General features: G+C 57.0%; 1 protein-coding gene across 5 annotated transcripts in view; it reads left to right on the top strand.

The window, feature by feature from the left end:
• KCNAB2 (potassium voltage-gated channel subfamily A regulatory beta subunit 2) overlaps nucleotides 1-21,802 on the top strand; it is an 84,719-nt gene that overhangs the window by 35,056 nt on the left and 27,861 nt on the right. The window contains exon 1 of one of the 5 annotated variants that reach the window (XM_049618205.1): nucleotides 3,953-8,326. The exons of 3 other annotated variants lie outside the window; for them this stretch is intronic. In XM_049618205.1, coding sequence (XP_049474162.1) covers nucleotides 8,109-8,326 — 218 coding nt within the window. In that variant the 5' untranslated portion in view covers nucleotides 3,953-8,108. Of the gene's footprint in view, nucleotides 1-3,952; nucleotides 8,327-12,305; nucleotides 19,284-21,802 lie in introns of those variants that run through there. One more of the 5 variants, XM_049618204.1, reaches the window with a different exon arrangement.

The raw sequence follows: 21,802 nt of genomic DNA, 5'->3' as shown, positions 1-21,802 counted from the left end.
TTAGAGTAAAAGAGACGGGGCGAACCCAACCGTTCTCCCCTTTTCTTTGGATGTGAGCTGACTTGTAATCAGAGTTCGATACCGCCTCCCGGGCGTGTGGCTCTGGTGCAACCCGGGTCAGGGGCGGACCTGCTGGTGTTTGTCTGGTGCGCGTCCCCGTTGCTGAATCAGCACAGCGTGTTCTTGGGTTGGAGGCTGTGCCCCAGAGGGACAGGGCGTCCAGGTGCGTCCAAGGCAGGTCAGCCAGCAGAGTCCTCCCGGGCGAGTCCCTTCGGCAGCCTGTAGCTCACCTGTGCAGTGGGGAGGGGAGCCACCAAGGTGGCTGCTCCTCGGGAAGGCTATAACTCCAGAAATTTACTTTGACATTTCGGGAGCCCCGGGTCAGCCCCGCCAGCCTCAGGACCACGTGGCTCTTGGGGGCAGGGCCCTGGTGCGCAGTGTTTGTCCTGGCATTCGGGCCTGCGAGGTCTGTGTCCAGGAGCACCTCCCCAGGGTCGCACACACCCACCAGCGCAGAGCCAGGGGGCGGTCGCCGCCGACACCCCCCGGAGGACACGGGGACCTGGATTCCCACAGCCCCCCCGCACCTCTGAACGTGACAGCGGGTCTGGGTCCTCGGGCCGATTTCGCCACTACTCCAGTGCCTCCCGTGGGGTCTCACTCCTTACGGAGAACCCTAAAATGGTGACTGGAATTGTTGCTCGATGAGATTTTGCCTGAAATAGTTAGATCTGAACCTGGGCTTGCAGATGCTTTTTTCGGATGACACTTTTGCCATCACGTACGTATGACGGCATGGTGTATCAGGGCGAGCTCGAGATATTTGTCCCGGAAGGACTTGACCACTGGGACCAAACATGCCTTCGAGCTGCATCCTCTGAGACCCTGGAGGAGAGGCATGACAGGGTGGGTGGCGGGGCCGTGGCACAGACCGCTGCCTAAGGGGCCCCGCCACAGGACGGGACGAGTAGATTGCCAGGTATCACAGAGCCAAAGTGAAGGAGGGTCCCACTCCCCTTGCTGGCCCTCGGGGCCCCACAGATCCAACCTGTTGTCCAGTCCCTGGGGAACCTTCTGGTTGACCCCCCTGTGCCCAAGAGGCTGTCTTACCCTGAGGCGAGCCCTGATGGAGAGCTGCACCCCAGATCCGCCGACCTCTGTCCCTGATGCCCACAGGCTCTGGCCGTCCTGCCCTTTGCAGCTCCAGTGTGGCTGCTACTCACAGACACCGAGGTGTCTCCTGTGGGGGTCTCCGACTATGACCTCTAAAGAGGCTGGATCTGTGTTTAATATACTGGGTGCCACTCACAGTGGGGCATCCTTGTCACCTGGGCCCTGACACAGCTACCAGAGGGTTAAGTCCATCGGCAGCATCCTGCCAAGTGACCACCCCTCCCCGAACGGGGCAGAGGTGTTCAAGGTGTGCGCCCTGCCTTGGGGCGGCTCACAGACTAGTAAGGGAGGTGAGACCCTGTATCTGTCAGCTCTCCCAGAGAATGCCTCATAACAAACAGGCCCCAAACGCAGCACCTTACAAGGAGAAGCGTGTATTTCTTGTTTACGTGTCTGTGTCAGTTCATGTGGGCTCGGCTGGGTTTGGTCTGAGCCGCAGGTAGGGCCCAGGTGTTCATCCTCCCATCGTTTTTAACCAGAGGCTATTCCCGGCAAAAGTGTCAGAGGAAGAGCAGGATCATGTAATGTCTTCGAAGGCCCACGGTTGGAACCGGCACACCACTCGTTCTTTTGGCCAAAGCAAAGCTCACGACCACGCCAGATGTCCGAGGGCAGGAAGATATTCTCCCGCCCTCCCACCCCAGGAGAACTATAGTCATGTGACGCAGAGGCGGGTAGAGGACCCAGCATCATAATGCAGTCTACCCCAGAACCCAAATAACTAAAATATCTACAAGGCAGAACGTGTCGTGGGGGAAGTCTAAACAGCTGTTGGCGTTCTGAGGAAGGCCAGGCATGGGCACAGCCCACTGAGAGTCGGGGAAATCTTCATGGAGGAGACAGCATGATGGCTTTGAGCGGGGCCTTGGGGGCTGGGCAGACTCCTACATAGAGCCCAGGAGGAACCTTCCAGGAGATGCCTGAGCCACAGCTTGGAAAGGTGCCAAGAACAGGAGGTGGTGGTTACACAGACCGGCCGTGAGGGACGGGATGGAGAGGGACAGGAGGCCAGACTAGAGAGGAAGATGGAGGTCAGAGGGGGAAGGGCCGTGAGTGCCTAGCAAGGGAGCTTGGACTGCATTCAGTGGGCAATGGGGAGCCATCAACGGTGTCTGAGCAGGGATCAGAGCTCTGCTGCAGCAGGGAATGAGACGACAGGTGGAAAGGTTGGGTGGGGGAGCCCAGGAATGATGGAGTGAAGGGCAGCAGGGCAGGAGGACAGGAAGTCAGGAACCATGTCCTCCAGGTGACTGATGGCTGGTGCTGAGGATGTTGAGTTGACAGAGGGGTGCGGGGCCTGGGGGGAAGGAGACAGGGTGTGTCAGGGTATGGCAGGCTGATGCCACCACCCAGCGGTGGGCCCTGTGACATAGAAGCCAGGGAGCTGACGTGGCAGGTGGGCGCCTTTGAGAGGGACCACCCGGCCCCGTCACTGGGGCCTCTCCAGGTAGAAACCTGCTGGCGTTTGCCTGGCTTTCGCAGCCTGCTTCCCGTTTTGTTTGCTTTCTACTCCGGGTCCCGAGCAGCAGTTCCCCAGCAGGGTCGTAGTCGCCAGATGTAGGTTTGTCATCGGACAGCCACTCAGCCTCCATCCAGGATCTCTCGTGCTGGAGGGTTGTGTCATGCTGAGACTTCTTTGGGATCCTAGGATGACAAGAAACGCCCCCAGGGTCATGACTCTGGAACAGGGGCTCGGCATGGCTACTGCCCAGAGCTCAGCCTCAAACCCCAGATCAGAATGTGTGCCGTGAGGAGGGGCCCCTGCACCCCTGCCTGCAGGGAGTGGTAGCGTGGTGTTCAAATAGCAGACTTCCAGAACTTTCTGGCCATGTAAAGGTACTGACAGGGTAAGCACCCTTGACTGGGGCATGTCCCAGCAGAAGGGTAGAGGGACATCCGTCTGCCTTGCTGAAGGTCTCACCAGACCCCCAGCCCCTTCACTGTGGGTGGTGGTCACACGCTGTGGGATCCCTTACTGCAGACATACGAATGTGGTGGGGGTCCCGAGCTGCAAGCAGGGGTCCTGGCCTCAGATCACCGGAAAGCAGGGCCTGCCGCTCTCCACCTGTGGGTGGTGTCCCTGGCCCTCGGGGGCACGGGAGGTCTGGTGGGTGAAAGAGCCCCAGGCAATGCCAGGACCCCAGTGGGTGCCCCCTCCCAGCCCCACAGGCCAGGAGCTGGCCTCGGCCAGGCTGCACCGCGGGAGTGCACTTCCCGGGCTTTTAGGGGAAAGAGACGCTGCTCGTGAATAATTCAGCCTTTCACTGAGCTGAAAACGCCCTAATAGACTAATGGACTCCCTGCCTCCAAACTCGACCCTCGTGGGGCGCTTCTCATTCACCAATTGCTTCTGACGTCCTACAGTGACACTCCCTAATGAACCGGCTGCCGCGCCAGATCCGTACAGCACGCTGTACGGTGAACAGCGTCAGGTTCACCTGGTGAACCCTATAAACTAGACTGTGTCCTTTTTAACGAGCAGACGCCAGGAAGGCAGGTGAGTGGCCCCCTCAGCTCCAGGAGTCCAGGGGCAGCTGCTGTCTCCGGCGGTGGGGGGCGGGAGGGGGGGTGTTGCTGCTTGGGGACACGTGGCCCAGGAATGGAAGTCACAGAGGGACAGTATTGGGGGTGCATTTGGCTGATCCGAAATCAGATCCCCTATATTTTTTTCAAAGCAGAAAACCTAAAAAAAAAAAAAAAAAAAAAAAGCCAGCCCTAAGTAACTGCAGGGTGACAGTGGGAGGCAGGAATGGTGGGCTTTCTCCCGCTTCAGCGTTGGGGTCACCATTAGGATTTGGCGTTGTCGAGGTTGCCCCGAGAATGACAGCAGGGAGGTTTGGCGGCTGTCAGGAAGGTCTGTCTGGAAACACACGGCCCAGGGAGCCGGGGCAGGGTCTGGGATGGGGGAGGCAGGGGCGCTTGTCTGGGCCTTGGCTCGCTGACTGCTCTCCAGCAAAGGTGGTTTTGTTTTTGCCCTGACGCGCTGCTGTGCATTTTAAAGTTGCGCTCCGGAATGATGCCGTATTCCTTTGCAACCCCGCTTTCAGGAACTCGGGCTGGTTTCTCTAAGATCGAGACAAATGTCACCGTTTAAAAGAGCTGTTCAGGATTCCTTCCGAACCTCACGTTTCATGCCTTGGTGGCTTTCAGTCAACAGACCACAGTTCAGAAATTCCAGGTGGAAGGCCCTTCGGGGCGGTCGTGGTCCCCACTGACTTAATGAGGTCGATGCCTTCAGTTCGGTTTTTCCGTGTCACGGTGTTCATTTACTGGAATCCCCCTGAGCCCTCCCTCCACAAGAATAGATTTGCAAAAGGCAGGCCCCGGCTCAGGGACGAACCTATAGGCGCCTCATAATTAGCAAGGGCTATCGAGGAGGGGGCGGGTTTCTCTTGAGATGGGGTGGGGGCTGGATCTTGAGGAGGAGGAACACGAGGTCAGGGTCACTGCGCCTTTGAGCCCTAGGAAGCAAAGGGCCTGAGGCAGGAGCCCCGGCAGTGGGCGCTCCCTTCTGGCAGTGTCTCCCTGTGGCCCCTTTGTCCAATGACCCCAGCCTGCCCCCAGTCATCCCGGGAGGAGGCTGGGAATGAGCCCCAGCGTGAGGCTGTCCAGGAGCTGGACTCTGTCCTCTCCCATGGGCAGCACTGCTGACCGTCAGAGCCCCTCTGTGCCTTCTGTATCCTTCCTCCTCGGTGGGGTCTTGCCTCCCCAGAGGAGAGGAGGAACGTGTCCTAGCTCCTCTCGCACTGTGCGTGGCCGTCTGGCCACAAACCTGCTCGTGGGCACCAGGTGCTCACCCCTGCGGCCCCCCAGCAGGGCCACCGTGCTCTCCCACGCCCCACCTCTCTGCGTCCCTCAGCCGGAGCCTGCCTGGCATCATGGGGACACTCTCCGTGCCTTCCATGCCCCCAGCGCTGTAAGGAGAGATCACAAGCAGGGGAGACCCCAGCCCCCACAGAGACGGTGCACCCTGCCCTGCCCCCGTCTCATAAGGAATGTGTGTTCTCTGCGAGACCCGGGTCGTTTATTAAGGTCTACGTTAATCCTATTCAACCTTTTCTAGTAATAACTGGTATCTACACCACTCCCTCGTATCACAGAAGCCCACGCTCACGTGTGCCCTCTCCAGAGGCCCACCCTGCCTTCCAGCCTCTGTCCCCTCCACCTCGCTTTGTGTATTTCTGCCACCACCCCGATTACCCTAGCTGGTATCCTACACCACGCTGCAACACTGTTGACAGCCGCTTCCCCGCACATGGCATGCGCCCAGCCGCACCCACAGCCCTGCCTGGTTGTCTAGACAGCGGGTGCAATCAGCCCCTGCTGGGCCCACTTCACAGACATGGAGACTGAGCCTCGAAGCCGTCAGGGTGCCTGCTTGTGTTCGCTAAGTGGGTGACAGCCAGGTGCTCAGCCACACTGTCACCCCAGCCCCGGGACCCTGGCTGGACCTCCAGAGCCACACCAGACCGGATTGCTGTTTGTGAGTGGTGTCTTGAAAGCTAATGGTTATTGATCTCTGCCTGGCTGGGCCTGTGTGCCTGCTTCCTGCTCCCTGCAGCTCCGGCCTGCCAGGCTCTTCTCTCTGAGGACGGACCCCCAGGGAAGCCAGAACTGGCCTGCCTTTGCCCCCTGCAGGATGGGCAGCCGGCCACACTGCCACATCTAAAGCAGCTGTCCGACGCTGCCCTGCCCCCACCCCGGGCGGTGCTTGGAGGGGGCCAGGAGCCAGCAGGCAGGGAGGGAAGGAGGGGCAGCACTGCTCCCTGGAGGCATCCGTGGCTCCATTTCCTAAGACAACCCCCCTCCTGGAGCCCTGCGCCCCTCCTCTGCCTCCAGAGTGATTCCGCTGGAACATGGGGATTTTCACGCCAGGGACATCCTCACCTGCTTTAGCATCCATCAGAGAGCTTAGTCCAAACCCTTGGGGGAGGCCAGAGGTCCTGGGCCCTGCAGGCCCCCTCCCTGTGGATCCGAGCCATAGTGAATGGGAGTCCTGGCCCCAGAGCCCCCCACCACACCCTCCAGGATAAGGCATCCTTCTTGGTGCCTTGGGCCTGAGTCAGGGGGCCAGCCCACCCCTGCCGGGTGCTGTCCACACCGCCAGCCCAGTGGGAAGGCCCGGTCTCTGCTGTGGGCACTGAGCCTCAGTGGTAAAAGTGGACAGAAAGGTCCTGGCCCTCCTGGACCTGACCTTCAGGGGCTCAAATGCAACAAACAAACAAGATGATTAGAGAAGACTCTAGCAGGTCAGGTGAGGACACGGCTGTGGAGAACAGTTGCAGCGGGAAAGGGGGCTATGAAGTATCGGGTGCTGGTGGAGAGCTTCCCCAAGGAGGGGGGTGGGGCCGCAGCCTTTGCAGCTGCCTCGGCTCCCAGGACAGCTTTCCTTGCCCTTCCCACGGATAATCGAGCTTGTTCTTTCTTGGGGCAGAGGTGGGGACCACGCTGGTTCCTCCAGCTGCCAGGGCTGGGCTCCGGGACCCTGCTTTGCTGACCCAACTGAAATGATGACTTCCATGTCACTTTCTGTGCTCGGTGATGAGGCGGGGGTCGTCCTGCAGGCATCTGAGCCCGGGCAGAGGGCTGCGGTCAGGTGCCGACAGGAGTCCCCGGATCATAGAGCCCCCCTGCCCCACGACCGTGTCCTCAGCGCGTAGCCATGGTGCCACGTTCCTTGACTCACTCACTCATGTACATCCATTAACACAGATGGTAGCATTCCTTGCACACGCGTCTTCCTTTCTTCCTTTATTACTGTCTCCTAGGATTCATTGCATCATCAGCCCATGTAGAGAAACCTCACTGAAGGCCGCACAAGTCCCATCATTGGGACAGACTATCATTTATGTAACCTGTCTCCCCGTTGATGGACATCTGTGCTGCTCTTAGTTTCTGAGAGAGTGTAGCCATCACTCAGAACGACTATTTTCTTTTTTAACGTTTCTTCATTTTTGAGGGACAGCGCATGAGTGGGGAAGGAGCAGAGAGAGAGGGAGACACAGAATCCGAAGCAGGCTCCAGGCTCTGAGGCGTCAGCATAGAGCCCCATGCAGGGTTCAAACTCACTGACGGTGAGACCATAACCTGAGCCGGAACTCGGAAGCCCAACCGACTGAGCCACCCAGCCGCCCCCAGGATGACAATTTAGTGATGGTTCCTCCCATCTTAGCCTTGGTCTCTCCCTGTCTGTACTGAACCCCTGTCCCCCCCTTGTCACCCCGCTCCTTCCACCGTGCATCCCATTCAGTCTTTCTACTGCAAAATTTGTGGATTGTGACATACTTAATCCTCATGGAGGACGGGGCCCAAAGAGTCTACAGGTGCCACGGTGCCTGCGAGCAGAGAACGTGTGTGTGGATATCGTTTCCCTTGATGAGGCTTGCGAGCAAACAAATAGGGCGCTCCTGGGGTGGGCTCCCCTAGCAAAATCACACCAGCGTTTGCTTCCATGACGGATGTGCTCCTGCCCCTTCCGGGAGACAGCCCCGAACCTGGTTTTACCTTGCAAGCACCTCCGGGGAGCGCTGTGACGTGGCGCCTTCGCTGCGGGGGCCCGGGCTCCCTGCATGCTCTCTTGCCTCTGTTTGCATCCGGAGTCCCCACTTTGAGTTCTCACGCCTGGAATGTGGCTTCGCCAGTGCTTGTCTCAGGGCCGCGCGGGGCAGGGGAGGGCGGCTTAGCCAGAGTCCCCGGCCCGTGCAGAGTCAAGGGCTGACAGTGTCGTGCCAGGAGGCGTTTACACCCAGGGGCCCCGGCCCCAGGCGCCGAGACCCGTTCTGGCCGCTCTAGTTGGAGGAGGTGTCTCTGCGGCACCCCTGCCCCGGGGCCGGCGTCCCGCGGGGCGCCGGGGCAGGGCAGCGGCACCTTCGCTAACTCACGGCCACTCGGCGTTTCCCGTCTGGACAGCGGCGGCTGCCGGGCCGGGCGGTACCATGTTGTCCATGACGTACAGCGAGAGCCTGAGGAGCGTGAGCAGCAGGTGTCACTCGGACTGGGCCCTGCACCCCGTGCGCCAGACCGACACGCTGGAGCTGCAGCGGCTGCGGGAGGTGCGGGCGGCGGCCCAGGCCAGGAACATGGAGAGCTTCCTCCGCATGCACGGCCTCTCCCTGGACGGCTGCACCGCCCAGCGCACGGGCATGAAGTACCGGTAAGGGCCGGGCTGGGGCGGGGCGGGAAGGACCCTGCACAAGGCCGGAGCTGCAGCCCGGGAGACGGGGATCGAGCGTGACATTATCGGATGTCGGGGTAACTAGTTTGTGTGTGAAAAGTCCAACCCGGGGCGCCCGGGGGGCCCAGTCGGTGAAGCGTCCGACTTCGGCTCAGGTCACGATCGCGGTTCGTGGGGTCGAGCCCCGCGTCGGGCTCTGTGCTGACAGCTCAGAGCCTGGAGCCGGCTTCGGATTCTGTGTCTCCCTCTCTCTCTGCCCCTCCCTCGCTCTCCCTCTCTCTCAAAAATAAATTAACCCCCCAAAAAATTTTTTAAAGTCCAGCCATACCGAAATGTACGAAGAAGAAAACGAAAGTCTTTTCTCCAAAGGGTAGTCCTGCCCTCGAAGATAAGCGCTGTTACCGGTTTGATTTATCCTCTGTGGGAGAACGTGGTTTCCTGAAAACGCTTTGCAGCAGGGGTTAGAGGCATCGTTTCATTTTTCTTGAGGCACCACTGGGACAAATTAATCATGAGGGGTTGGCTAGACATGAATTAACGAGAACGTCTCTGGTCATCTCTAACAACAAATTCATCCTGGTATCAGAATCCCAGGCTGGGTCCTGGGGGCAAAGATGTGCTCCCCCGCCCCCCATCTGACCTTAAGCTGGGCTGTCCTCGTGGGAAGCGGCTTTCAACAGGCAGCCTCTGAATTAGCACCTACGCTTGCGTCCAGGGCAAAGGCTGTGGCTTCATGTCCCTTGTGTTCTCCGGGTGATAGGCACGTCAGGCTCACTCTCCTTGGAACTTCAGAAGGACGTTCCCTTTAGCTGGCTCATCTTTGAATTCAGCATCTGGGGCAGAACTCCGGCGGCCGGCCCACTTTCTCCTGTGAAAGCCTCGGAGAAACGGCCAAAGAACCCCAGAGCTGGTGTTTGCATTCATACCTTACGTATATGCAGCTTTGTTCCTTTGTTAAATTTGAATTTCAAATAAAGGTTTCCTTTTTTTAGTATAAGTATATCCCACACGATATCTGGGTCATACTTATGCTAAAACGTTGTTTATCTGAAGTTCAGACTGAACTGGGTGTCCCGTGGCTGATCTGGCAGCCCTAGACCCTTGGCTTCCATCTAACACAGGCCTCCCGAGGTTTTTCTGGCTGTTCTGTGGGGAGGAGGGTAGAGACCTGTTGCTTAACATTTTGTCCTGTGGACAGTGTGTCTGGACCTTCGGTTCATTGTTTGAACGCGTGGTTGCCATTTAAAGAAACAAAACACTTCTTCTCGGAGTCCATTAGATGGCAGAATTCATAAGGTTTTGTATTCTGAATCCAGCTGTGTGGGAGGGACAAAGCGTCAGCTACTTTGGCCCCAGTAAGTCCTAATCCTAATGGAAATTTCTCAAGACTGAGAAATGGGGGGCAGGGAGGGGCACTGGCCGTTAATATTTGTCCTTAATTCAGGAGATGTTTGTTAAGGGTCTGTTAGCTCCAGGCAGCCGGCCAGAAGCCACACAAACAAGATGGACAGGGTCCCCACCCTCACAGTGAGTCCTCATGTGGGGAAGCAGAGAAAAAAGCAAGCCACCACCCAAGGGCGTGAGAGAGGCCAGGCACAGCCCAGACCTTAACCATCTGAAAGGGAGACATTTGAAGATGTGGGCTAGAACCTTCCAGGCCAAGGAGACAGGGGGACATCTGAGGAGCAAAGAGAAGGCCCGGGTGGCTGGGCCAGAGCAAGGAAGGTAGAGGGCAGTAGGGTGAGGTGGGGCGGCTGGAGCTCGGCCTCCTCCGCTGGGAAGACCCCAGCCCCCTCCACTGTGGATACAGTTTATGATGGCGGTTGCAATGGAGTGCATCACGTCCCCAAAATTTCATGTCCACCCTGAACCTCAGAATGTGACCTTGTTTGCCAATAGGGCCATTGCCGATGTGATCAGTTAAGATGAGGCCCTACTGGGGGGGCCTGGGTGGCTCAGTCGGTTAAACGTCTGGCTCTTGGTTTCAGCTTGGGTCATGATCTCACAGTTCGTGGGTTCAAGACCCACGCCGGGTGCTGTGCTGACAGCTGTGGAGCCTGCTTGGGATTCTCTGTCTCCCTCTCTCTCTCTGCCTCTCCCTTGCTCACTCTCTCTCTGTCAAAATAAATAAATAAACATTAAAAAAAGAAAAAAAGACAAGGCCCAGCTGGAATAGGGTGGGCCCTAACTCCGAAGACAGGCGTCCTTATAAGAATATCATGTGAAGACACACAGGGAAGAAGCCACGTGGTGGTGGAGGCAGAGAGTAGAGTGTCGTGGCCACGAACCTGGGAATGCCTGCAGCCACCAGAAGCTGGAAGAGGCCGGGAGCGTGGTCCCCTGGAGCCTCTGGAGGGAGACGGCCCTGCCCACATCTGGCTCTCAGACGTCTGGCCTTCAGAACTGGGAGAGAATCCATTTCTGTTCTTTGAATCCCCGTTTGTGGTGCTCGTTATGGGAACCCCGGGACACTAACATGGGTGGGTACGGGGACAAGGACAAATCTTATTTGCCTGACCCCCCCCCCCCCAGCCACCGGAAAATCTGGGCCACATCTGAAATGTGGGGAACTAACCAGGGAGCTAAGTACCCAGGGAAAACTCGCTTCCCAAGTTGCAGAGGAGACCAGAAAACCACCGTGTCTTTAGCAGTTGATGGGCCAAAGGCTGTCACACCCACGCGGCCCTTTCTTTATCTGGCGGATTTGATCTTGCTGCATCCAGGGGGGTTGCAGTTATCTGGAAACAGGGGCCTCCACAACTAACACCAGCAGTTATTAAAGATCCCAGATAAATGCCGTTCCACAGTTAACGTCCCCACCAGCAGTAGGGCTGCGACTCTGTTAAACTCGGTCTTAAATATTAATGTAAAAAAGATAATGCCTTCAGATAAGCAAGGGGACAGCTGTGCCCCAGGCCCGGGCGTTTTATCTGCCGAACCGAGCCTGCAGCTTGGGAAAAGCCTTTGTGTTAACTTCCTCCGCTTTTTAGCTTTCCTCAACTCTTGTGATTAAAAAAAAAAAAAAAAAAAAAAAAAAAAAAGCATCGAATTTTTAAATCCGCACAGTGCACGTGTAAGCTCCCCTCCCCACACCCACCTGGTGGTAGCAACGGGAGGGTCCAGAGATGTGGCCTCAGAGATGTGGCGCCAGGAATGAACCCCAAATCCCCCCAGACCCACGCGGTCCCTTGCCTGCTCTGATTTCAGCTTAGACCCCTCTCCCTCCCGCTCAGGAGGCTCCTTCCTTCTGTATCTCGAAGGTGCTAAGCTCCGTCCATCCTCAGGGCCCTTGCACATTCTCGTCCCCCAGATCTTCTCACAGCTGGCTCCCTCCCGTCAGTCACATCTTGGTCCTTTGGGAGACTTCCCCGAGTGCCTCGTCTAATGACATCCTCGCAGGCGGTCCTCGAGTGCACTGTCCTGTCCTGTGGTCATCCTCACATCCCCCTGCTGTCCCTCTTATCTGCACTCCCTAAGAGCAGGGCTTTTGTCTGTTCCCAGCACCTAGAACATCCGGAGCCTCGATGGTATTGAATGCTGCTGGCCTTAACCCCCTTTCTAGAATATTCCCCTGTAAGATGTGTCTCCTTCCTGCTGCTTCCTCGACCACGGTTCTGGAGGCTGGGTCTGCGTCTCTGTTGCAGCCCAGATGTGGAGGGGGGTGGGGGGGGAGCCCTGGGCAGTGAAGCTTGGTCATCAGCCCCTGGCACACCTGCGCGTTCGGACCCTAGACCATGGGCTCCTGCCACGAGTCAGCACTTGTCACCAGGCACTATTTGATTTGTGGTCGGGTTCCCGGAGCGGATTCTACGTAGCTGCTCAGTTATTCCTAGGAGATCCCTTGCAGGTGGGCCATCAGAGAGGGCTTCCTGAAAGAGCTGAGAATCCAGGTGTGCCTCAGAGGGCAGGTGTGCAGGACAGGTGTGATTCAGAGGACCCGGTGGGGGGGGGGGGGGGAGGAGAGGCAGGAGAAAAAGAGCAGAGGCCAGAGAGGGATGACGTGTGGACCAATCTCAGAAGCTAAGTGGGGGACAAGTCCACCTTGAAAAATGTGCTATACTGCGTTCCTGCATCTGCCACAATGAAATACCACTAATGGTGGCCTAAAACAACATTCTCTCACAGCTCTAGAGGCCAAAAGTCTGAAATCCAGGTGTGGGCAGGACCCCATGCCCTCTGAGGGCCCCAGGAGACGACCCCTCCCTGCCTCGTCCAGCTTCTGGTGGCTGCCAGTGTCCCCTGTGTCCCTTGGCTTACAGACGCTCCGGTCTCTGCCTCCATCTTCAAGTGGCTATTGCCCATCTGTGTGTATCTGCCCATCTCCTCACAAGGACACCAGGCATTGGATTTAGGGCCCACGCTGCTCTGGGACAACCTCACCTTTACCTGACTACTTCTACAAAGACCCTACTTCCAAATAAGGTCACAGATACAGGAGTCAGGACCTCAGCATGTTTTGGGGGACGCATTCCCACCCACAACAGGTCCCAAGGGCTAAGTCAACTCCTTGAGCCTACTGAGGCCCGGGGGAGTGTCCCGGGAGGAATCCGGGCTCCCCGCAGGTACCTTTGTGACCTTGGATGAGTCACCTGGCCTCTCTGTGTCTCAGTTCCCAGTCTAGAGAGTGGAGACCACAGGCATTCCTCACGGAATCGTCTGGAGGACTGCATTAGGCAGTGACATCACTGAGAGCTCCAGGCTTGGCTGCGGAGCCAAGTTTGACCCCAAACTCTGGTCCTGGGGATGTGGCTCCCCTGTCCTGTGCGGACAAGGAGCAGATGTGGAAGGGAGGGAAGGGAAAGAGGAGGGAGGAGGCGAGACCAGCCGGTCTTAGGGAAGAGCCGCTCTGGCGCGACCAGGAGCTGGGAGGATGGCTGGCATGGGTGACTTGTGGGTCTCCGTGGAGGGCCGACCGGGCCACGGGGTCGGCATAGCAGCCACCGCCCCCGCCACGGAATAGGAAGGGCCGCGGCGGGCCTAACACCTCCGCCAGTGGATTGTGCTGTAACCAGCTGACAGCACAGCCCGCCTGGCCTCGGGAATCAGGGGCCTAGCTGTTAGCAGTCCAGACCCCCAGGCCTCCACCCCGAGGTCTGAGGGGATCCACCCCTCTCGGACAAGGATGGGGACCAGGATGCTTGGTTCTGTATTGTCCACCTAGAAAGGCAGGGTCAGCACAGCCCGATCCAATCCACAGACAGCACCAGGCAGCCCCCCGGGACTGCCCCCCAGCCCTCACCCTTTAATCCAGGGCTCTGAGAGCGGGAGCCGCTCCATGGGAGGGGCCCTGCTCACCCTGCTCACCTCCCACCCTGCCACCCCTGTGAATGAGGGCGGAGCCAGCGTCTGCCTTCCTTGCTTGACCCCTCTGTGCCTCAGTTTCCCCGGGTGTGGCAGGGTGCGGTGGGAGTTCAGCTACACAAAAAGGGCTTGGCAGGACGGCTCAGTGAGCACCGTTTCATTGATAGTGCGGTGGCCATTGTTGGTGCCTCGGAGGTGCTCCTGGCGATGAGGCAGGAAACGTACCAGAAACACTTACTCAGGGCTTGAACAACCGCTTTGTACACGCATCAACTAAGAAGCAAAAGGAGCTGATTGGAAGCCACTTAGCCCTTTTCCCCTTCTGGTGACTGGGGTATGAGGTCCTGAAGGAAGCCCCCAAGGGGTCTTCGGCTCTTACCTGCCAGACGACACCTCCTCCAGGAAGGTCACCGGTCTGCCACCTTTTGCTCTTAGAAACTTCAGGGGCCAAGGACCTCCCATCCCACTGCCCCACTGGAGCAGCCCCCAACTCGTCAGCATCCCCCCCACCTCCTTGGTCAAGAAGTCACCTTTGGGTGCAAAACACCCTCCATTCGGCACGGTCCGGGCAGCCTCGCAGGTACAGGGGAGGCACCCGGGCCTCTACAGGACGCAGCCGCTCATCCTCACTCTTGAGTGACTATTGCAGTCTGCGCTTTTATTTTATTTATTTTTATTTTTTCAATGTTTATTTCTTTTTGAGACAGAGACAGAGCAGGAGCAGGAGAGGGGCAGAGAGAGAGGGAGACACAGAATCTGAAGCAGGCTCCAGGCTGTCAGCACAGAGTCCAACACGGGGCTCGAACCCATAAACTGGGAGATCATGACCTGAACCGAAGTCAGATGCTTAACCGGCTGAGCCACCCAGGCGCCCCAGCCGTCTGGGCTTTTAAAAGCCATCTTTAAAACTTTTGCTCCAGACCTCGAGGCCTCCGTGGGCCTCACTCTGCATGGGGAGAGTGCCCATCACCTCCCCACTGAGAGGCTGTCACCATTTGGGAGGAACAGCCTGCCTGGGCCCCAGCTTTCCTGTCTCTCCATGAGCTCCCGGGGCAGGTGGGGCACAGGGTGGATCCCAGGTGGCTGAGCCAGAAGCTTCTATTCTCAGAAGCTCTCTATAGTGGCATTCTGTGGATGAAGAGGAGAGCTTTGAGTTGGGGTGGCCCTGCCTCTAATCACAGCAGGAGCTAGCTGCCTTGTTTTCAGAACAGCAGGTACCACAGGGGCAGAAAAAGCACCACAGAAACGGTTCTGTATCCAAATCCACCAGCCATACTGACACTTCTGCTCAAAGCCCATTTCAAGTCGAGCAACGCAGGTCTGGAATTCACTCTCTTGACCTAAACACGTTCGAAAGGAGCAGCCCTTTGGGGCTGACATTTAACCATGGCAAATTCTGGTCAAGGGTTTAAGCTTCCAGCTTTTCCCCTCTTGCCTAATTCTTGCGGCCTCCTAGGAGTATTGCAAGTCATGACCCCTGTTTGGGGCAAGTGGAAAGTTACAGATTCTGGCCAGCCTTTAAAAACCTACCTGCTCCGCCTGGCAGTTCTGTGCTGAGGACAGCACCTGTTTGCCCTGGGTTTCCCCAGGGGAGTGCTGAGGTCAAATATTCATCGTTTCTATGACACACTACAATGGGATGGAGTGAGGGCTGGGACTCTATCACAAGGCCCTGCTCAGGAGTCCTGCTGACGTCTGGAAGGAGTGTGTCTTGCAGAGAGGAACCGGCAAGTGGTTCCCAGCCCCCTGATGTGTCGCTGGGTAGAGCGTCGTTGGCACTTGGAGAAGGAAAGGGTTACATGTGCTTAGGGAGCTGGCTTCTCTGAGGTGATATCAGAGGGCGAGGAGGACTTCAAAGGCAGACAAACAGGAAGGATGCTCTCACGGGAGCAAGAGTGAGACTGAGGCCCAGAGACTTTTGAGGCAGGTGGCATCTTGGGGGGCAACAGCTTTATGGGGATATAATTCATATACCATACATATGTTTAAAGTATACAGTTCAGGGGGCGTCTGGGTGGCTCAGTCGGTTAAGCATCTGACTCTTGGTTTCAGCTCAGGTCATGATCTCACGGTTTGTGAGTTTGAGCCCCGAATCAGGCTCTGCACTGACCGTGTGGAGCCTGCTTCAATTCTCTCTCCCCCTCTCTCTGCCCTCCCCTTCAGTCTCTCTCTCTCTTTCTCAAAATAAGTAAACTTTTAAAAAATAACAATAAAGTATACAGTTCAGTGATTTTAGTATATTCCTAGAGTTGTGGAAAACTCACCACAATCAACTTTAGAACATCTTAAGCACCCCAAAAAGAAACACTATACCCACATTAACTATCACTCCCCAATTCCCAATTCCTGCCCCCTAGCTCCTGGCAACCACTAAGCTACTTTCTGAGACAGAAAGCTATGTCTCAGATTTCTATGATAGCTGTGAATTTGCCTATTCTGAACATTTCATATAAATGGAATCATATACTGTGTGGCCTTTGTGACTGGCTTATCTCACTCAGCATAATGTTTTCAAGGTTCATCCATGTTGTAGCATATACCGGTGCTTTATTCCTTTGTATGGCTGAATAACATTCTGTTGTATTGGCAGGCAGACCATATTGTGTTTATCAGTTCGTCAGTGGATGAACATGTTGGTTATTTCCACTTTGGGGCAATGATGAATAATGCTGCTGTGGACATTTGTGTTCAAGTGTTTGTGTGGGCATATGTTTTCGGTTCTCTGAGCACATACCTAGGAGTGGAATTGCTGAGTTGCATGGTGGAGCAGATGATATTTTACCCACTGTGGTGACTAAGTCATTGTGATTCTCACTTAACTTGGTGCTGCCTAAAGCACACCATCTGAGGCACCTCTGAGGAATGGTAAGATGCCAGATCTGATAGTTTTCCAGAGCTCAGAGAGATGAAATATATAAGGAAGAAAGGAGTAGAGGGTTTCCACATCCTCTAGACCAGGTACACAGCACAACCAGAAGCTCTTGATGAAACACAGCTTCCCAAGCCCAGCCCGAAAGCTGCTGATTCAGTAGATCAGGGGGGGACCCAGGCATCTGTATTTGTAACAAGCTCCCCTCCCGGGAGGAGCAGAGGCAGGCTTTGCCCCTGCAGCCTCTTTGGCAGGCCTGTGGGCTCCCTGAAGGCCAGGGCCCCGCTCGCTCGTGGAGGGGCTCGGCACTACAGGTTGCCCTTTGATCTTCTCAGGCCCTGCCCACTCGAGAGGCTCAGGGAGGGCCAAGCAGGCCTGTGGCTTATGTGGGCAGGTAAGAGACTAAGGCAGAGCTGGGCCTCTGGGTCCTGAGGGCCCCCTGCTGGCCTGTGTAAGTGGTGTCTGTGACCTGCCAGGGCTGCCTTGGCGAAGGCCCCAGCTCCATCCCTGGTCCAGGTATCACCCTCAGGGTGTGTCTCCTGCTGCTGTGTCAGGCCTGTGGCCCTGAGGGGGTCAAAAGGGGTACAGTGACCAGTGCAGAGGTGGAGGTAGAGTCTTGCACATGGGCCTGTACCAACTGCCACCTCCAAAAAGCCCTTCCTTTGGGGCGCTCAGGTGGCTCAGTCGGTTGAGGGTCTGACTCTTGATTTCAGCTCAGGTCATGATCCCAGGGTCTTGGGGTCAAGCCCGACATTAGGCACTCTGCTGAGTGTGAAGTCTGCTCGAGATTCTCTCTCTCTGTCTGCCTCTGCCCCTCTCCCCCACTCATGCTCTCTCTCTCTCTCTCTCTAAAATAAAAAATAAATTTTTAAAAAATGTACAAAAAGCCCTTCCTTCCTGCTGAGGATCCTGGGAGTACATGCCATTTGTGATCTGACCGTGTTCTGTGTTCTGCATTGGACACTGAGAACACTGAGGCCTGCAGACGAGGCCTCTTGCCTGAGGATGCCCAGCTCAGGAGCAGGGAGGCCAGACAGGAGCAAGGTTTTATTCTTAACCTCTGTGTCAAAAAGGCAGGGCCGGGGCTGAGAGCGAGTTCAGACACCATCCATCGTGAACATCTTTAGGCGGATTCATCTTTGGACAGTCAGCTGGTTGGGAAGGGCCCTGTGGGTCCAAGCCGGGAGAGACAGAGAGGCTTCTCAGGCCACGTCTCTCATTTTGTCAGCGGAGGCCCAGAGAGGGCAGTCCCCTTGCCTGCGATCACACAGCAAATTAACAGCAGAGCCTGAACTAGACCCCGATCACCTGTCTCCCATCTAGCTCTTTCTCTGCCCCTTCCTGCATGGCAAGAAAGACCCCAAAAGGTAGCTTTGGCCAGGGCTCACCTCACAGGGTGAAGGTGGCATGTTTGGGGTCAGAGGGCAAAGCCAGTCCCTCCTGCCATGGGGGGGGAGGAAATCTCCTTGGGTTTCAGGAAACCCCATGAGCTTTGTTCCAGGAGGAGAGCCTTGCTCCCAAGTCCATCCTGAACCCATGAGTATGGGAAAGAAGGCTGGGGTCATGGGGATGGGTGTCCTCATTCACTCATGCATTCACGCATACATTCCAGAAGCATTTACTGAGTGTCTGCTGTGAGCTAAGAACTGTGGAGTGCCAGAACTTCTCAGGTCTCTGGCCCCACGACCCCCAGGCTTCTCTCCTCGGGTCGTCTAGACGGAGAGGTCTTTTCTCCACATTTCGGGTGATTCTCCTTCTCCTCGTGCTGGTGGAAGCCCCACTTTGTGGGGCAAGAACCAGAGGCAGCTGGGGGTGGGGGGGCACGGCTGGCTGCCTGTCCCCGTCCCGGCCCAGCGGCTGTCAGCCTGGAGCAGCCAGGGCCAGCCTCCCGGGGATCGGCCAGGGCGGGCGGCAGAGCATCCGCGTCATTAATAATGAATCGCTAGATGCCTCCTGCTCTTCCCACCGGTCACCTAATTTACTTGGCGGGGGCGCCCGACGGCCCGTGGTGTGCAGAGCCAGGAGTTGGACTCTGGGAAGCCTGGGGAAACAGCTGCTCCCCTGAACCTCACCCCCGGCAGCCCCCAGGCCACCACCCTGACGGGAGGCGCCCTCCCTTCTCCCCTCTCCCCTGGAGGAGGGCGATGTCACGCGGAGGTCGGGAGTAACCTGCAGCCCAGCCCTGCCGGACACCGCCGGCCTGGGGACTCTGGCAGCCAGAGCTAGACCAGGGTGAGTGCAGGGGAAGGACCAGTAGAGCCGAGAAGGCTGTGAGCGGAGAAAAAATGGCACCGCCCCCACCTGGATTTCCGAGTTCCCTCCGATAAGGTCTTTCCTCGCATGCTTCTGGACATTCGATTCCCTTCTCTCGGACACTGCACAGGATTTTTCTCTCGCTGCCTTGGGAAATCCTCGCTTCCGGAAGGAGCACCTCACAGCTTCCTGGCTTTCTGGGATAAAGCCTTGTCCTGGGAACAGGAGGACTTCTAGGGGCAGTTGACTGCAGAGCCCAGAAGGAGGGGGACGCAGCCAGGAGCTGGGCCCCAGCCTTGGCATGCAGGTGTCTTTTGTGTGCTCAGAGCACAGCCTCAAGGGCCGGGGCCCCGAGGAGCGGCTGGGCCGGCCGGCTGCCAGCAGCCCCAGCCTGGGCTCCCGTGGCCGCTTCCGCGCTGTGGCCATGGTGGCCCGGAGCCTGGGACACCTGTCAATGCAGAGCCTCCCGTGTGCCGGTGACGCCAGCGTGAAGCAGCCAGGGATGAAATATAGGTACGGGCTCCGGGGAGGCTTCTCAGGGTCGAGGCTGCCTCCCCCACCACCCCCATCAGGGAGAGCCGGGGAAATCTGCAATCCATTGTCAGATTTGGACACTCTGCGTGCTGAGAGGTGGCAGAGGGGGGCGGGGGGAAGAGCTCCTAGCACTGGGTGGACTGGGTGAGAAACAACATCGAGGCTTGGCTCACGTTCAGCCCCAAATTTCTTTCTTCACCACCACAGGGCTAAGATGTATGATGGTTTCTCTTCCTTCTGCCCGTTTGTTTCCTTTGTTGGGGGGTGGGGGCAGTGGGCGGTGGTAACAGTAGCCAAACCATCCATGTGATGGTTTCCAAGACTCAGGGATGCTTTCTCTTCCTGGGGACCACCGCCAACACCGGCCGGAGGGCCTCCTGCCCTCCATGCCCTCCCCTAGGTGGTCTTTGCGGTTAGGCCCTCATGACAAGCGTTGGTTTGATATTCAGGGACCATTGAGTGAACCATGTGATGAAATTCATCTTCCAGACCCCAGGCCGGGGTCCTCCACAGGCAGGACCACCACTCGGCAGGGCACAGAGCGGCATCTGGACCCTCCTGCTGGTGGCTTAGCCCAGACTGCACTGTGTACGTCTGCCTGGGCTCAGTCCGCCGGTATGTGGAAAGGGTGCAGAGCATGAGCGTCAGGGGCAGGGACCTTCCTCCCCCTCCTTGGATGTCACCCCTTGTCCCACCCTGGGCCTTGCTCAGATGCTGGGCACATGCACCCAGGTGGAAGAGGAGAGTCCCCGCTTTGTACCAAGGACCCCTGGGGCCAAGGTCGGAGGGCACCTTGCTTGGCAGTCTGGCCTTTCTTACTATGAGTGTTTCTGTATGTCCACCCTTAGGCCTTTCTAGAATGATGTTCCTGGGAGATGATGTTACAGCAAACAATCTGCTGCGGCTGGACCCAAAGAGTCACGTAGGCTCAAAAAGAGCCACAGAAGATTCTAGTTGTATTTGAGGAGAGTGTCTGGGTGTCTAGCTGGTGGTGCTGACAACTTGAAAAGTAATGAGAGATTCACTTCTAACACCTGAGATGTTTAGCTTGAACCTGCCCCAAAACCAATGCCTAAAGTCAGACCTCGCGTGAAAGAACCGTGTGGAGTTCCCTGCCTCCTGGAGATGAATTTTGGAGTAACTCTGATTTCTTTTGCGCCTCTGCCTGTATCCCTTCCTTCCCTGGGTCCTTGGGGGTGTTTGATATTCTTTTATGAGCCTTTGGTGTAAAAAGCCTTGTGTTCCCAGCCTCTAAGCTTGAGGAGGACAATCCAGATTGGAATTCTCCAGTCTTGGAGCCCTGCCGGCTTATCTCTTTTTGTTAAGTTGGGATCAAAAGCTAAGAGTAAACAGACTATATGTTTCAAGCTAGGTACCTGTTACCGGCTGATACTTTTAAGTCAGTCCCGGGATCATTAAAGGAGTTAATATGAGTGAGATCATTTCTTAAAATGTAAAGTGCTGTGTAAATGGAAAATATGGCTATTCACATGATTTCCCTCCTAAGATCCTGTGGTCGATTAAGGAGTAAATCTCAAAGAGCCTGGTTGCTCAGGATTACCGCGTGTGCATAGGTATGTGTGTGTGCATATCTGTGTGAGTACACACGTGGGCACATGTATGCATATATTTGCACATACGTGTGTGTGTGCATTTGTGTGTTCAGGTATGACACATGCTGGAGGCAGGGAGGGCGAGACGGATGATAAGGGGGTTTGCAGTCCAAGAGGCTGGGTTCAGATCCCAGCCCCAGCACTTCCTAATTATGGGACCCCCCCCATCCGTCCTTACATGTGGCCTGGTGAGCTTTTCTGGACTACAGTGTGGGGGGAGGAAGGCAGGTTCTACCTCTAAAGGAAACGTAGTTGCCTAGAAGCTGAAGTGGGAGCCAGAGTCCAAACCATTGGGTACCGACTCTTGGTGAGCACAGGGCACCTGCCTTACAGGTAGATACCTGCCCCTCCTGGGGTTGCTGCATAGTGACTGTCCCAGCACCACGGCTTGGGTGCAGATGAGGGCTGCAGGGGGCCTGGTTATTTGCCCCCAACTCCGATCACCTTAGGAAGCTGGCCAGAGGTGGGGGAGGCCTCCAGCCACACCCTTTGGTGCTGAGGGAACAAAAGGTGGGTGGCCAGAGCGCCAGCCACATTCTTGCCGGAGGGCCCAAGAGGGGCTCCGTGGTGGGAGAGGCGTGATGCCAAGCCCTGTGAGTAAGCGGCGGGGCCTGGCCTCAGGGCCTGGGCTTCCCACCCCCCAGTTTCCCAACAAGCAGCCCTGAGACCCTGCGAATGTCAGCTGCAGTCTAAGGACGAAGGCCCAGAAACCCAGGCCTGTTCTTAGGGAGCCTGGAGTCTGTGAGCGCGGCAGACCTGTGAACAGGTAATCACACACAGCCTCCCTCCTCCGTACGACAGCTGATCAGAAAGTGGCCTGGTCCCCAGCCCCGGTCCAGCTGAGGCTGAGATGTCTGGGGCTCCCCCCCCCCCCCCCCCCCCCCC

Source organism: Panthera uncia (assembly GCF_023721935.1).
Source record: "Panthera uncia isolate 11264 chromosome C1 unlocalized genomic scaffold, Puncia_PCG_1.0 HiC_scaffold_4, whole genome shotgun sequence".
NCBI classification, from domain to species: domain Eukaryota; kingdom Metazoa; phylum Chordata; class Mammalia; order Carnivora; family Felidae; genus Panthera; species Panthera uncia.
Note: the sequence above shows the minus strand (reverse complement) of the source record. Positions and strands in the feature narration are given on the sequence as shown.